The sequence below is a fragment of the Numida meleagris genome, chromosome 5 (genome assembly GCF_002078875.1).
Source record: "Numida meleagris isolate 19003 breed g44 Domestic line chromosome 5, NumMel1.0, whole genome shotgun sequence".
Lineage (NCBI taxonomy): Eukaryota > Metazoa > Chordata > Aves > Galliformes > Numididae > Numida > Numida meleagris.
Window position 1 is genome coordinate 16,344,631 of NC_034413.1, and position 17,166 is coordinate 16,361,796.

The window sequence follows — 17,166 nt, forward strand, 5'->3', positions numbered from 1 at the left end:
ACATCAGCTGACTTCACGCTCATGGCTTGGCTGGGATATGGCTGTGCCTGACCAGCTGTGAGGAGCACAAGGGAGCATGAGGCACCCAGCAGCCTGCAGGAACAGCAGCTCTTGAGTGGGCCTGATGGGGTGGCAGCGGGGTGCAGCCACAGCCAAGACCCAGTAGGTGATGGAGCTGCACTGGAATTTGTTCTTTCACTGGCAGCCTGCCCCAGGTGCAGGTTTTGCCCAAGGACCAGGTTGTGCTGCAGGTCTGCTGGGAAGCTGACAGTTTTTATTGGAACAAAAACAAATCAAGGAAGTAAACTACAAGAAATACATCATCAAATCAGTGTAGACTGAAGGTGCAACATTAAAGCATATGCACTTGAAAACGAGATTTTTCTTTTGTTTCTGAATGACTCTAAACAAAGGAAGATGTATTAACTTCCTATTTTAATACACTGTTCTCTTTCCCTTAGGATTAATTTCAGGATGAATAGAAGAACAGAGTGCTTCTCTTTGCACAGCAGTGGCTCTCCATAAGCAGAAGCCTTGGTGCGCTTGTCCTGGAGACGCATCTTCCTGCAGCAGCTGTCAGTCACGGTATCTTTGGCATTAAGCAGGGATGTGGGAAAGAGCCCGAGCGCAGAGGGTTATCTGGAGTTTGAGGAGGTGCAAATAAGATGGTGATAAAGCAGAAGAATTAAGATAAACCAAGTTAGAGAGGGGGACTGAGATCTAATTAGCGATTATATAATCTCCTTGTTGATTTGGGAAACTATCCTTGCTGAAGCTTTCTTGTTAGATTTTTAGAGTACCTTTGGTAAATCTAGTCAGTGTGTCAGTGTTGGCATGTAAATATAAAATGGCCATTAGTAGCAAACGTGAGAGATTCATGGAAAACACATGAAGAAGTGGGCAGAAACAACAGCCTTCATATTTAACAGGAAGGCTTTACTTAATTGAGTGTTCTCTACATATACAAGAAAAGGGAATGGCTTCAAAAATATCTATGCATTTTAGAGAGAAAACTCATGCCTGTACATTTCCTTGGAGCTGAAATGGATACCTGCTGACAAGGAATTCTCTCCAAGTGACATTAGCTCAGCGAAATAATTGTCTGAAATGCAGTTTTCTTTATTAAAATAATGCAAAGAAACGATGCCATTGTAAACAATTGAATCATTTAAATGTCTAATTTCCATTACACTTAGTTAGCATCTAATTACTATGTTTGAGAACAGCATTGCTGGCATTTTATAATTTGTGTTTTCCTTTGAGGAGAAAAGTACTCTGTAATTAATCTTCTAGAAAACCCATGCAAATAGCTGAGCAATACTTTTGCTACCCAACTTCTGTAAAATAAAATGTGACCCTGTGAAATTGGATCCGGGAATAGAAAGGGTATCACTTTCACTGAGTGCTCAGGACACCTCTGTGTATCTAAACAAGTGGATGCAATGGTGCTAAAGTGCCCGATAGCTCTTTTCTTCTAACTTAAACTTATAAACCTTTTGAAAGAGCTCTTGAGAGTCCACATAGGTATTATTTTCTGGTAGTCTGTTTCTGAATGTGCATTTTACCCCTTACTTTTCACAGCACTTTTCATCTGATGATTTAGCTTTTAAACTAACTGAATCCCAAAACATTGCTGTAAGGTGGGAAAGTCACGCACAAGGAAGATACCTACAGGTGCAATGGAGGTAAAGTTGATGTGTAAGTGATCAGATAACGCTGTGAACTTCCAGTTCCAAAGGTGCCCCTCTGGAGGGAGACAGAGAAAAACTGAAATACCATGCTGCACAGGAGGTAACGATTACCTCAGCCTGAAATCCCATGTATGATTTGCTAGATAGAAGAATTTCATCTCAGGGAAAGTTGTAGGACTACTGCTCTCAAAGCAAGGTGCTGACAGTGAGTTAGCGCTGGGTTTGGTTTGTCCTGCACCAGGCCCACATCACAGCCATGTGCTGTGAGGGGACATTGCCCTCTGCGTGGTGCACTGTGACCCCCAGCACAGCTGGGTGGCTTGTAGATCAGGAAAAGGCCGAGACACTGGGCAGCCAGGAGCTGTGGCCTCTTCACCTGGGAGAGTGTCTTCTGAAAGCAAAAACTTCAGTGACAATCTTCATGCTCTCTAAATAAACAGAAACATTTGCTTTCTTAACACAGTACTGCTCTACTTCTGCATATTTTATTTCAGGTTTCAGTATTATTGCAACTATATTACTATGTGCAAGTGCTGTGAATGCTTGTACTTCAGGGCTGTCCGTGGTCCAAGTTTTGCAAGCATGGCCACACGCCGCCTGACCACAGGCGCTGCTCTGGGACATGACAGACGTTACACGTGCTGCCAGCTCATTGCCTCAGAGCACCAGGACGGACCAGGTTTGCAGCAAGCTGCTGCTGGAACTGTGCACCTGCATGTAATTCAAGCCTGCTTGTATTAGATTTGATATATTTAGATTGTGCTCAGCGATGATGGTAGATGATCTTTTCTTTGTGTGAGGATAACGGTGCTGGCTGCAGTGCTTCGTAGCCCTCAGGAACGGCCTCGGAGCGCCCATGGGTGAGGACGGGACTGCGTCTGGGCTGAGGGGGTCATCGGGGCAGACAACTGCACGCTCACGGGGTGGTGCGGCGGGCATTCGTGCAATTTCAGTCTAAAGAGTTTTTAAAAAGTGAGTTCGGAGGTTTGGGGGGGCAAGTCCCCACGCAGCTACCGTGAAGCGCTGAATCACGCCGCCCACGGCCGCGCAGCCGGCGAGGGGCAGCGGGCAAGCAGGGCGCAGGGCTGCGGCGCGGGCGGGCACGGCCCCTCAGAGGAGCGCCGCGGACCAGCGAGGCCACCGCCCCTGGGCGGGCTCCCGCCCCTCGGGCCGCGATAGGCCGCGCCGCGTGGCCTGAGCGCCGCCGCCGGCCTGGCGCCCTCCTCCTCCCGCCGCGGGTCGGTGCGCGGACGGCTCCGTGGCCGGGGAGGGGTGTGAGGGCCGCGGGACACGCCCGGCCCGGCCCGGCCCCGCCCGGCCGCGCGCGTTCAGCCCCTCGGGGCTGCGCAGCCCTGTCTTCGCCCTGTCAGCGGGCGTCCGCCCCCGCCCTGTCACGCGGTCCCGTGCCGGCCGCGGGGCTCGGCGGAGGAGGAACATAAGTCCGCGGCGGAGCCGCTTTCTCAGACGGCTGCTTCAGTGCTGCTCCGCTGAGCCCTGCGAGCGGCCGGGCCCAGGCGGGCCTCCCCTAGCCCGGCAGGATGCGAGGCCTGCTGGCTGTCGCCTTGCTGCTGCACGGCGTCGTCGTTTCGGGCGCGTTCGCCGCGGGGAGGAGGAACGTGGACCCCGAGACGAATATGAACATCGTGAGTTGTGGCGCGGGGCGGGGAACGCCTCTGGAGCGGGGCCGGTTGTATCGGGAAGCACGGGGGAGCCGGGCCGGCAGCGGTGCTGGGGCTGCAGCCACTGAACGGCGGCAGCGTGAGCTCGGAGGTGCGTGGTGCGGTGCGGTTCCGGGAGTGCGGCCCCGGCTGCTGGCGGCCCCGCTCGGCCCGCCTGCACGGCGTCCTGCACCTGTCCTTCGAGTCCTGCACTGTCCCCTGATGCCTGCGGTCGATCTCATTCCTATGACTTCTGAGCCAGCTGTGTGGGTTTTGTCACTTTTCTGCTTAATTAATGGCAAAGAGCATGCTTATAGAGCGTATGTCCTCCCGTGCTCGCAGTGAGAGCTGCTTGCCTTCCTGTTCTGTCCTTCCCTTCGAAAGAGAGAAGAACTCTTTGTAGAATGCCTCGGGTTGTAAGTGTCCCGTGAGGAGCCCAGCTCCTGGCTCCACACAGCACCTCCCACAGTCAAACCCCATGTCAGAGAGCGGTGTCCAAGCAGTGCGTGTGCTCCAGGCTCGGTGCTGTGACGCTACCCTGCAGCACCTGTGCCAGTGCTCACACAGGCTTCTTCCTTCTCATTCTCCCCATGCCACTGTGGTAGGAGGTGTTGCTGTGCTCCTTTGATTTCTGGAAGATACTACTTTTCTTGGCAGAAAATCATAGAATGACCGAAGGTTGAAATGTTACTTTTTGCCTGCCATTTCTGTCCCAGCGCTTTGCCCTGCTGCCAGCATCCTCTTTTCAACAATGCGATCTCCTTTATCCCTGTAACGAAGCCGTAACAATGGATGGGGACAGGCGAGCAAATCCTCCCAAGTCCCTGGGTTAATGCTTGTACTCTGGCAGGCTCCTGCCTTGGGTAGGTCTCGGAAGAAACCTGTCTGTGGTGGGTGGAGGGATTGTTACAGCACATTCCTGCCACATCCTTTAATATCACCTTGCTGTTGGGAAGGAGCCTGGAGTACTCTGAGCATGTTAACGAATGAAGGAGGCCGAGAGTCTGACTCCAAGTTGATTTCTTCTTTCTTCAGAGTCAGATTATCATCTTCAGGGGATACCCCAGTGAAGAGTATGAAGTGACAACAGAAGATGGGTACATCCTTTCTGTTAACAGAATTCCTTATGGAAGAAAAGATCTCGGGAGGAGCAATGGTAAGGTTTATTTCTGCTTGGGAAAAGTGGTAATGCATGGAGAAGTTCTACATTTAAAAAAAAAAAGTTTTACAGAATTTCTCCTCCTACAGTCATTCAAAAGAAGATTAAAGACTGTAGCGTATGGAGTTAGGTGACTGGTGAATGTCACAGCCAGAATGGCTTAGGCACACATAGAGAGACTTCAGTGAGGGAAGGGAGGAGTTAGAAAGCTGCCTTTTCTGGCATTTCCATTTTGTGACATTAATGCAATCCCTTCGTTGTTGTCTGCTTTTTGTGGGCTTTAGAGGCCTGGATTTTCTGGTAGGGAGAAAACAGGGCAAAGGCTTTTTTAAAAATTAATTAAATGTCTTCAAAAGAGTTTGATTGTACCATTGTAGCACTGTTTCAAACCACATTTTAAAACAATACTTTCTCATAAAAAATAATTCTGTTCAAAGCGCCTGAATGTTTTCGGAGGTAGGGGCAGTTTGTGTATCTCTTGTGAAATACAACAGAACTATAAGAGTTCCCACTGGGAACTGCACTAAATAATTACTTCCTGATTTCCCGGGCATAGGGGGAAGAATTGTTTTGTACATTGCAACCTCTGAAACTGCCTTTCTAGCAGGTTACAAGCTAGAACAAGTCCTGCTGCTGTGGTGTCATTTTGTATACAAAGCTGCTTAAATTGGTAGATACTATAATGAGAGAAAATCCCTTTAGAGCATTTTGAGTAGAGTACATTTAAAATATACTGCAAATCAGCATATGTAGCAGGTTATTGGCAGCAATGAGCCCAGGCCAGCTTGTTTTATGGATGTGATTTGATGGGGAACTGGCAGGGTGATCGGCATAAGCCACCAGACCGCTCTTTCACAGTAATCCTTACAGTTTATAAGGTGGCATAAAGCCATGGAAGGAGTGCAGGGGATGCTCAGGTGATGAGGTGATAGAAACGGGATGTAAGCTGAGTCTTATGGGAGCAATATGAGCAAAGGTTTTTGCAGCGACTGAATGATGGAATGCTCCAAAAATGGGAGAAATGCATGCGGAGGAAGAGAGATGGATGACCTTTGTCTTGCCTTCTTGCACTGCGTGCAGAAATAAATGTCTGAATAGCAGTCACTGAATTTGGTACCAGTTATACCACCACCCCTTATAAAAGGTCCTACTGACAACTGTTTGTTGCAGTTCTGTTGCAAAACAGCTAGTTTGCGTAGAGACTGCATCTATCCTAAAGACTACCTCAGAACCTTTCAGACTGAAAAAGCTTGCAATGAGAGGTAAAAGATGTGGCATTTCAATATTAAGTGATTGATTGTCCTTTAGCTGTGGGTGCAAACAAGACCATGGGAAAAACCTTTCCTCTGCTAAAGGCCAAGCAGCAGTCTCACCTGCTGGTTCAGCAGTAATTGGGGTGTTTGCACCGCGCACTGTCTGTCACAAGGTATGTAAAGATCCGTGTGTGGATGAGGCCAGTCAAACCTGGCAGGTGTCTTTGTACTTAAAAGTTTCAGAGAAACCACAGGAAAAAGCTGCCTGGAACATGTTGATTTTGTTGAATCCTTCATCTATGACATAAGCAAACAGAAGTTTCCTGACTTGTGGGAATTCTCCACATTCCCCTTGCCACACCCTCGACCCCAAGTTCATGTTTTGCAAAGTGCTTTAATTTTAAAAACAAGGATTACTGAGCACGTTTGGGAAGTATGATCTCTTACAAGAATGAAGATCTCAAAGTTCATGTTGATCTTAAGTTTTTATAGACGTGGTATCTTTTCCCAGAAAGATACCAAGGATGTGTTACTGCTGACTTAGTGTATATATGCCATAATTCTTCTTTTGCAATACCTGCTTAATGTGAACAGGATCCCTTGGAGTTATAGATCACATGTTTTGGAACAAAACCTACAGTTCCTCAGCTTTAAAAAAAAAAAAGAGAAACATCTGGAGAGCATAAAAAAACAAAAGGTCAATGATTTTCTGATTTTCATTTTTAGTAGTAACTAAAAATCTAAAACAACTGCATTGCATGGGTGAGAATGGTATTGAAATAAGTTCCTCTTCTTTTTTTTTGACAGATTTATACATTCAGTAACATTATTTAGGCCATGTATAGATTTATTGAAGTTTTAACTGTTTTGCTGAAAGGAGTTGTTGATATGAAACAAAAAAGAATGTAAGAGGGTTTAAATTTGTAAGCGTATCTTCCAGTTAGAATTGGGGTTTTGTGTGATCAGAACAAAATGTTATATACAGGAAAAGTGTTGTGGTGTGTTTTTTTTTTTTTTTTTTTTAGTTTCCACCCTCCTTATTCCTCTTTTTGGGTTTTTAGGACCAAGGGTGATTAAAAATTATTAATGTCCAAGCCAGTTTGTCTTGTGATTGTGCAAATCATGTACTTCAGGAAGTGAAAATGGAACTGCCAGAAGTTCAAAAATTGGTGGTTAGCAAGAGGACAGAATTAAAGCATTAAAGGATTGGAACAGTTTCCCCCTTTCCATGTTAATTTAAATCAATTTATTTTTTTAATCTGAGTTTAGTAAAAGGAAAGAAAATACAAAGCTAGAAGTGATCATTACTGAAAACAAATTTAGTGTGAGGCTTGAAAACCCTGCACACAGCGATGAGCTGTTACTACAGTATAGAAAACATTACTGCAGATCTGTACTATCCTGAGTGCTTGTTTGGCACTGCTGGAGATTTGCTTTCTTTGCATGGACACTATGTCACAACATTTTTATTTTTTAAACAAAATGGGAAAAGCAGGCACCAGATATCTTCCTCTTCCCAGACATAAAGGCTGCCAAGCAGGAGAAATGCTGCTATTTGAATTTGTGGAGCTCACAGCAAACCTTTATGGATGCAGCCTAGTTGTGACTGTTTCTGCTGAAAGATCTAAGTGTACATTATCAATGGAGAAAGTACTGTGTGAACTAGGTATAGTAGTAGAACGATGTATTGATGGAGGAAGTATATTCCTGAGTAATTTCTGGCATTGAGATAAAGTTACTGTGTATCAGATTTCAGTTATTAAAGTCGGAATAAAGGAGTCATTTCCATTTTTGGGGTAGGAGAGCCAGCAGAGAAGTTTGCGTGGGTATTCACTGTGGTGCTTTAGCTACTTACAAAGGCCTTTCTTCCCTTAATGTAACTTAAACTTCCTTATTGTCCACCCACATTGCTTTTTGGGTTCTGCCAAGAGCTTTGGTAACAAAAAGATATTGGATAGGGGTAATCAGTACTGCTACTCTTCACAGATTAAATATTCAAAGTACGAAATTGAAGCAGACTTTCAGTCACCTGAATTTTTCTTAGCTTCCTGTTAACATGGAATTGAAAGTCTGTGACAAATGCTTTGTTTTTCAGGTCCAAGGCCTGCTGTGTTTCTGCAGCACGGTTTGCTTGCTGATGGCAGCAACTGGATCACAAACTTTGATTACAACAGCCTTGGCTTTATGCTGGCAGACGCTGGCTATGATGTGTGGCTGGGAAACAGCAGAGGGAACACCTGGTCCAGGAAACATACGCACTTCACAGTGAAGCAAGAAGAATTCTGGATTTTTAGGTATCTTCATCTTTGTAGACAAACTACGCATGCAGTTTGTGAGCACGCTTCTCCTGCCTTTTCCTATTACCCCATTTCAGTCATGGTGTGAATGTACAAGATGCTTGCTTTCTGGTTGTGCCCTGTCACATATGTAGAGGTAATAAAAGGGAAGTTTTCTGGTCAGTGTTGTGTCCTGAGACAGCTTTCATAGATGACCAGTAGGACAGTAATTGCTTTCAGCAATACTTGTTGTGATGACAGCACCGAAGTGTACTGCTTCATCCAAAGAAAGCTTTTCTTTGTGTCCAGACAACCGGTCTTCAGTACAGTAAAGTTCTATGCATCTATTGCACACTGATAATTTTGTCTTTGCTTTGTAGCTTTGATGAAATGGCTAAATATGACATTCCAGCCTCTGTGGACTTCATTTTGAAGAAAACTGGCCAGGAACAAGTATTTTATGTTGGCCATTCACAAGGCACCACCATGGGTACGTGAAGAGATGCATTCAGTAGAAAATGCTGTGGTTTGAAATGGTGACGAGTTCTACGTGCATGGTTTAATGATATTAAAAAAATAGGACTTCAAAAATCTGTAGCTTCTGTTTTTTGACTGCTTCCTGAAATATTCATCATTAAGAAGAAAATGATTAACATTTCCGTTCTTACTTAAAGTGGGAAGCTTTTAAATGAAAAAATGAAGTCATAGGTTCAGTGCAGATCATTCTGATCTTAGAGACAGCAGTCAAACTATTGATCTAAAAGCTTTTGCATGCATCTTAGATTTTGTAAAATCACCACCACATAAAATACTCATCTGTCATGTTTCAGTGATGATGTTTTGTTAATTATTCTTATTATTTGCAGCTTTCATTGCTTTTTCAACTTTGCCAAAGCTGGCTAAGAAAATAAAAATGTTCTTTGCCTTGGCACCAGTAGCTACAGTCAAGTTTGCCAGTAGCCCTCTGACAAAGCTGGGAGTGTTTCCTGATCTGCTTCTCAAGGTTTGTTTTTGCATGTTCATATTTTAAGCCAAAGGAAGAGTGTTACTTTCTGGTTAAAAACAGTATAACATAGAATGTTAATAGCTGTGGATTAGAGATAGCGTGTTCCACAAGAACACTAGGCCAGTTTTTCTGTAGTAATGTTATGAAAGTTATCAGTGGCTTCTCTAGTTTTACTACTGTCTAATGAGACATTTTGCGTCAGTGTGAAGATGTACCTTACAAGTACAACTTCATAGTAGGATAAAATTATGGTTGTTTTCTTTTCAGTTACGTATTTCTGGAATTCAGGCTACAGAAATAACACAATAGTTCTTTTGTTATAGAAGAGTCATGTGATAGCTTTATATAGTATACTTCTTGAATTATTGTGAACTTCAACAGATTTATTTCACAGTAATTGTTAAGTACAGGAGGAAGATCCATCAGAGGGTGATGATGCACAGCAGCTTTATTTAGATGCTATGAGTCATCTTCTGGAGTTTACCTTTCACCATTAACAGCAAAGGGAATGTGGGCAGACTGGCAGGCTGCAGTCAGTGCCTGGAGTCAGACATTGTGAACACCCTACTGTGTGTCATTTTTAATGATCACATTTATTTATACCACCTGCAGCTATTCCCATGCAGACCTGTTTGTCCTGTGAGATAAACCCTTGCACTGATTTAATGCACGTTTGTATGCATTTGTTCCCTGCACTGAAGGCAGTTAACCTAAAAGTGGTAGTAACAATTGTGATGAACTTTGTCTGAGGAGGAGCAGCTGATCAGTGCCCTGTGCAGACGCTCATGTTGTGCTTGACTCTCATGGTGACTTGCAAAAAAAACTGCATCGCACAAATACGTGAGAGCCACAAACCTGTGGGTCAGTCACATTCTTAAAAATGCTGTATCACTTTCTAAGGAAGTGATGAGTGGGCCACTTAAAGTCTTTGGAAGTTTTAAAAATACAAACAAGAGGAAGTAGACACAACAACTCATGCAACTTGTTTTTCTTGCAACTTCCTCTCTTCAGTCCATGCAAGTATAAGGCCATTTCACATCAGCAGATGCAGCTTAGCCTTAGATGATTCCGATGACAAGAAACTCGATAGTACTCCTGTAAAATACTGAATTTAAAAATAATTTGAGATTAGATTTGGAATTGAATTATTGTCCCAGATCCCATGTACATTTTGCAGATGGTAATTGACTGCATTGTTTGTAGCAGAAGCACTCACCCTGACCTTCCCATAGGACTGTAAACAAGGTTGCTAAGGAGGTAGGTGATTTTAATGACTTACCAGTCACAGTGCAAATGGAAATAATTACCCTTAGAATTTTTTAGTATTGAAACTAAAACCAGGTGATTCAGTTCAGCTACATGTCTGTGCTATGTTTGTTATTTTGTAGAACTTATTTGGAAAGAAGCAATTTCTTCCTCAGAATTTTTGGCTGAAGTGGCTTGCTACCCATTTTTGCACCCACAGAATACTCGATGACCTTTGTGGCAATGTATTCTTTCTTCTGTGTGGCTTTAATGAGAGAAACTTAAATATGGTATGTTCTTATGTCTTCTAATAGTGAAGTTATTGCAAAGTCTTAACACACTATTGACTGTATCACTGTACCAATTGTCCTTTTTGTGAAATTAGAAAAAGAATAATGCTTTTGTTATCCAGAGTGTAAATGAATGTCTTTGCTTGGTGTAGATGTAGTTGTCCAGTTGGAATGGATAGAATTAATCTTTTTAAAAAGGTGCTGAGAAGCTAAAATAAATTATTTTAGACCTTTTGGAGCAGTAGGTAAAAGAAATGAATGTGGTGGAGCAAGAATGTCATTCATCTTCCGAAGATGAGAGGACTAAAGATACCATTTTCTACCACTTTTAATGAAACTATTGAAATTTTCTGGTCTCTTGGTGGACATGTGCCATTATTTTCTCTTGGGCCAACGTCCTCCCTGCTGAGGAATTCACCTCTGGTCCTAGTTGCACAGTGCTTGTCCATATAACTTTTTGTTATCTAAAAGCTTGTTCATAGAATCATAGAATGGCTTGGGTCAGAAGGGACCTCAAAGAGTATTTAGTTCCAGTCCCCATGCCGCAGGTGGGGTTGCTAACCACTAAATCAGGCCAGTCACTAGATCAGGCTGCCCAGAGCCCTCTCCAGCCTGGCCTTGAACACCTCCGGGGATGGGACATCTGCGGCCTCTCTGGGCAGCCTGTGCCAGCACCTCATAACCATCTCAGTGAAACTTTCCATCTGATCTAGTTAACAGCAGTTGGTGTGAGTTGTATTCTTCTCTTTTTTTTTTTTTTAAATGCTTCTATGTCCTTGAAACCAGTAGAAGCTGGTACCAGATAACCCACTGGTAGATGGAGGCAGAGGATGTCTTTGATTGGAGTGAGGTGGAATTAGTGTTATTTTTGTCACCACTCACTGTGTGAAAATGCATGTTGTATGTCAACACAAGGGTGCAGTTCTTTGATATTTTCTTGCCCAAGACATACAGTTTTAATGGCAGTTTTTTTTTTTTAATTTCAGGATACCTAATTTCCCTTGGATATAGTGTACTTGTAAACTGAAGCTGTATGAAGCTTTGAATCATTGTTTATTGACATTTACTCGTGTAGATGTAGAGTGGCTCTGATTTTTCTTTGGAGGTCCGTGTAAATATCTAACGTGTTTCCAATTTTTACAGTTCTAGCACTTTTAAAAAGATGCTTTAACTATATAAGAATATTTAAGAATGTCACTTTTACATTTAAAAATGAGCTTTAAAGTTACACAGTTAATTGCAACCAATACCTAATACATATGAAACTTCTACCTCATTTTTTTGTATGGTGCCAGTTAAGTGATTTTCATTTCTTTTTTTTTTTAACAAAAGTTTTAGGTAGAATGGTCAATTTTCTGTTAGTTGTTCCAGAAGCAATAATGGGCAGAATTTTTGAGCTGTGAGGAGTAAACTGTGTTAATTATCTTATTGCAGAGCCGTGTGGATGTGTACTCATCGCATTGCCCTGCGGGGACGTCTGTACAAAACATGATCCACTGGAGCCAGGTAGAGTTTTCAGAATCTAAAATGTCCGTGACTCTAGCTTGTCTATGGAATACTGACACCCCTGATATTTAAGTGGAATAAAATGTCAAAGTACATACGTAGCATAGCCCTGATGAAATTCTGGAACTGCTAATAATCAGAACAGCAGCTGTTCACTGCAGGTGCTTTGATATTGACCTTATGGTGGCTCAGCCCTCCTCCCTGTTTCTGTGAAGGCATGCTGACGTTAAGCACTTCAGACCAACAAGCAGTACAAGTGGAATAACTAAACTCAGGGAGATGCTGTCACAAATATTTGCTTGCCTTTCAACAAGCCTCGTTTTGACTACAAGTTACATTTATGGTTTTTTAACCAGGGAAGAGCAGCAGGCTTTCTGTTCAACTATATTGTTTGGTTTCATTTTATATTTTATTAGTGTATTTTGAACTTCACTTCAGTGCACAGTTATTTCATGCCTATGATGCTGCTGTGCTACTCAGCAGGCACAGCTATATGCTGGCAAATGGGAGGAGACTGTCATGGAAGCAGCGCTCATTGATGTGTTTGATCTTGTATCTGAACTTGTTCATCCATTCAGAAGTGATCTGTTGCACTGTACGTAGTGGTTAAGTGTTGGCCAGAAGGAAATTTGTTAACACCTTTTTTCCAGGGAGGGGAAATGGTGTTAAGTCAGAGCAGACTTCGTAATAAATGTTTGCTACTGTATTCATTTATGTAGGTTGCTCTGAAAGTAATGCTGTCTACTTATTTCCATGGAAATGAGAACAGATGCAAAAAGCACAATAACACTATTTGATAGAGAAAATTTTCAGCTCTGAAACACTATTTTTCAACATAGTCACCATCATTAGCTACGCATTTTCACCAGCAATGAACAAGAGCCTGCATAGTGCTCTTGTAAACCACTGTACCAGTGGAGGTGACCCGCTGTTGCCATCACTGCTGAAATGCACCACCCACTGCCTCACTGTGCTCACATCCACTGTTTGGTCTCCAGAAACATTCAGCAAACATCAAGGAATGTCAATAGGTGCCATTTTTTTCCGAATTGAGGAATTCAGTAATACGCCTTTGCTTCAGATGCCGTTGTGTCAGACTGCCACTCTGCTGCCATCTGTCACACGACAACAAACAGTAATGGAATACTGGAAGAAGGGTTCAACCTCTGCTGCCATACCACCATCAGACTGATATTGTGGCTCAAAATAATAAGATAGAGGGCATTACTTCTGAAGCAGGCCAGGTACATTTAGACAACTATGCAACTGTTTCAGAAATAAGCATTGTTGTCACGTCTTGGCTTTGGATACTGAAAGCTGTTTTCCTTAGTCTTTCCTACCGTTGTTATGACAGAGTGTGGTCTTCTGGTATTGAATCTTAATGTTTCCAACTCCTGAGAGGTGAGGCAAAACAGTGATCCTTGTCCTTGTTAGTACTTGGCATTTCAGTGTCTCGTGTGTCAGCTGCCTTTGCCAGTTCTCCAGCAGATAGAGAATTTTTTTTAATCCCTTTGATAAAAGTTTTGTGGATTTTCAATGCGTGTGTCTGAATATTTGTTCATTTCTAGGCTGTGAAATCTGGGGAACTCAAAGCGTATGACTGGGGAAGCAAGGCTGCAAATATGGCTCACTACAACCAGGTAGATATCTTTCATGGATCTGTTTAGAACTGGAGTGTCACAAAAACAAGTCTTTGGGCACTTACTCAAGGTGCTGCATTCATGCTGCCTTCTAAACGGTGTTGCCCTGTAACCAGACTGGAGACGCGCCTTTTCAAGAATAAACAAACCACAATCAAAAACAACAAACCACAATCAAAAACCACAGAGGCATAGATCTCTGAGATAGTCCTAAATCATTATGGAGGTTGTGGTAGGGCAGTGTTTCTTGAAGGTCATCCTTTTGTTAAGATTTAGTTAAGATTCTGCCTAGATCATGAGACCCCAGTGCACTTCTCCCAAGAAGGGACATACTGTCATTTCATGTGTATTGCTTATCCTTAGCTTCTTAATCTTCACCTGTGTTTGTTTCTAAATTGCTATGTGTAGTAGTACTAAAAATATTTTGCCCCTTGTCATTTTAGTGACTGGAAAATACTGCAGTATTATACTTCAAGTGATAGCTCCTCTGGAAGTGTTTGGGGTTTAGAAATTCTTGAATGAAATGTGCAGTGAGAGGTCTCAGAGAATACTTCGGTATTATGCTCCTGGCTTGCAAGCTCTCCAAGCCACATCTTTACTGCTGTGCATAATATAATATTGCAGGGCACTTTGGAATTACCTTTTTTTTTTCTTGGAAGTCAGGATTCCTTCTGCACCTCTCTGTCCAAAAGCAAAGGAGAAAGTCAAAATCTGACACATCTTTGCAGTTACTAGTGTATTATTGCTGCAGTTTTGTACTGCCCTAGAGACTTGTTCTTTCTAATGCTTTTGTTTCCATTTTTTTTGTCCCCTCAGTCTACTCCCCCTTTCTACAAAGTAAAAGAGATGACTGTACCAACTGCTGTATGGACTGGTGGACAGGACTTGCTGGCAGACCCAAAGGATGTTGCCATGCTGCTCACTCAGATCACAAACTTGGTTTACCACAAACACATTCCAGAATGGGAACACTTGGATTTCATCTGGGGCCTTGATGCACCTCACCGCATGTATAATGAAATGATTAACATGATGAGGAAGTATTTGTAAACCAGCATGGTATTTCAGAGTATTAGTTCACCAGAAACTCACCTTTCTGGAGCATCTGCTTTTCTGGCAATAATGCTACATTGCTTATGTATATTGTGTTTTTAAAGTGCCAGCAATGACTACTGAATGGGATTCATACTTGATTTGTTTTTCTCAGTATTACTTCTCTCTCCTGCAAAAATCCTCATTAGATCCTGCTGATTTTGCACATAGTGGCACAACACCAAAAAACAAGCAGTGTAACTTTACACACATTTCACATGCATATAGATTTAGTGACATGTCTGAAAGACAAAATAGTCCACTGAGCACCAGAGATGCTTTAGAATTTAGAAGTGTTTTGCTCTGTGTAAAACACTGCCATTTCTTACTACATTGCCATTTCTGAGTACCTTTCAGAAGTACTTCTTGTATTGCAGTGACCCCATTTGATGCTGGTACTTCAAAAAGCACTTAGTGACTTCCTGCTGTGTTAGTTTAGCCATTACTCAGAAGCTAGCTACGTCAGATGACTTTCTTTTTCAATATTACCAAGAAAAGTTGTCTTGAAGTCATAGAAAATAACCACTGTCGATTGGAAATCAGCAATACTGTTTCATTAGTGCATTTTTCTTGAAGTCTTCCATGTTCCACATAATAGCTATGGGTGAGGATTGTTACTTGCCTTTGCTAATTCCTGGAACAAATGAAGCAGTTAAAAGGAATAAAAGAAATACCACTTTCAGCTTTGTGAATAGGTTATGACTTACAAGGAGAATAATGTAAAACATTTGTGTTTTATTTGCACTGACCACTAGAAAACTCTCCTTCCCCCCTGCCAGTACACTTCTGGTCAGGGAAGGGCCAATGCATTAATTCTATATGTTGAGCAACTTAGTTTGCATGGACTCTTCTCCTTAATCATCTGCTGCTTTGAAGGTCTGTTTACTTTTTAGTGGGTTGTATGATGCTTGCCACCATTGTGTTCAGGAACTATAAAGTGCCCTGGTGACGCCTGGCAGTATTTATGGCGATTTCCATTTGCCTTTTTCTACTTCAAAATCGGACTAAGCCCCCATTTGATGGGGGTAGAGAATTCACATCTGCTTTAGAGGCCTGACTTTGGAGCCATAGTTGTCTTTGGTGTAGGTGCCTTGCTCTTTCCATTGTCTATGCAGAGAACTTTGGCTCCTCTGAATTTCATGCCTAACGGAGATGTATGAACAATCTCCAGAGTTAGTTACCTCAGTCCAGATGGTAATTTCTGTGCCACAGTTGGAGTTCATTCCAGATCTCTGTCAGTAATCCTAACAGAAAGAATTGCCTTTTGTATATGGCATAGAAAATAATACATTTTAAACTGAGGCAGACTCTCTTTTTTTTTTTTTTAATAGGAAAAAAGAAACCACACAAGAAGATACATGAGCCATAAATTAGGGTTTGTTTGTTTTGGTTTGGTTTTTTTACTCCTAATTCAGTCTCAGGGAGTCCTCAGGCTTTGTTTAAGGAAAAAAGTGGTTTGTGGTATTTCAGTTGTGATTCCTAGCAGGGCCTTTAAGTTTACTTCGTATTGATAGCATCTGTCTTTGCTTCATGCTGATGTGCAGGAAGGAAGACTGTAGGAATCCCAACTGACTAAATTCGCAGCTGTGATGGTATGAGGGCAAGAGCCACTTATGTTATGTTTATTAAACTTGAGATATTTCAATAAATGTGAGAGACCTGCTCAGAGTTTGGAGTGATGTGATCTGTTTCACTTCTTGTTGTTTCATGAATGCCTATGAACCTTTGTGACAGAGAACCCAGAGCCGAGTCTATTCTCACAGCTATTCATCCATAAAACAAGCACAATAAAAAGGAAAATAGTCAACTTCCATTTTACTTTTGTCATGAGAGTGGCTTTGCCTAAACTTAGGGCTGTTTGTATTGTTTCAGAAGACTTTTCTGAGACTGTAAGATAAGGTACAAACTGTAAATAACTGTTCAGCTGCTTAGTCATTCTCTAAGCCTGCAGGTTAACAGTTTCTTTCAAAATACTGACGTGTTGGAAAGCTGCTTTTATCACACGTTAAAACCTTGGGTAATTAGATTGCTTAACTGAGTGTCTGATAATCTCATGAACAGCGTGTAACCACATTATACAACAAGGAACGAATCTTTTTCATGGTGAATTTGATGTGAATGCCCAGCTTTTGACCTCTGTCACCTTCAGTAATAAATAAGCTCAGGCCATGCCTTTCTGTCCATTCCGAACACAGTAGATATGCAGTCAAGATAGCAGGGTGTATTAAATCCTGTGTTTTGCCAGGTTTGTCACTTGTTGGAACTCTGTGTGCCTAGAAGTAAAGCTAGAACAATGGAAGCTTTACGCAAAGCCGTTATGGAGCTTCTCTCCTTTGCTGGGGCAGGGGTT

At 42.5% G+C, this 17,166-nt stretch overlaps 1 protein-coding gene across 1 annotated transcript; it reads left to right on the forward strand.

Moving 5' to 3' along the window:
• LIPA (lipase A, lysosomal acid type) lies at positions 3,007-16,484 on the forward strand. The gene is made up of 9 exons (XM_021399354.1): positions 3,007-3,334; positions 4,385-4,505; positions 7,857-8,055; positions 8,418-8,527; positions 8,904-9,040; positions 10,432-10,578; positions 12,013-12,084; positions 13,653-13,724; positions 14,541-16,484. The coding sequence occupies exons 1-9, from the start codon at positions 3,230-3,232 to the stop codon at positions 14,772-14,774; spliced, it is 1,197 nt and encodes a 398-aa protein (XP_021255029.1). The 5' UTR covers positions 3,007-3,229; the 3' UTR covers positions 14,775-16,484.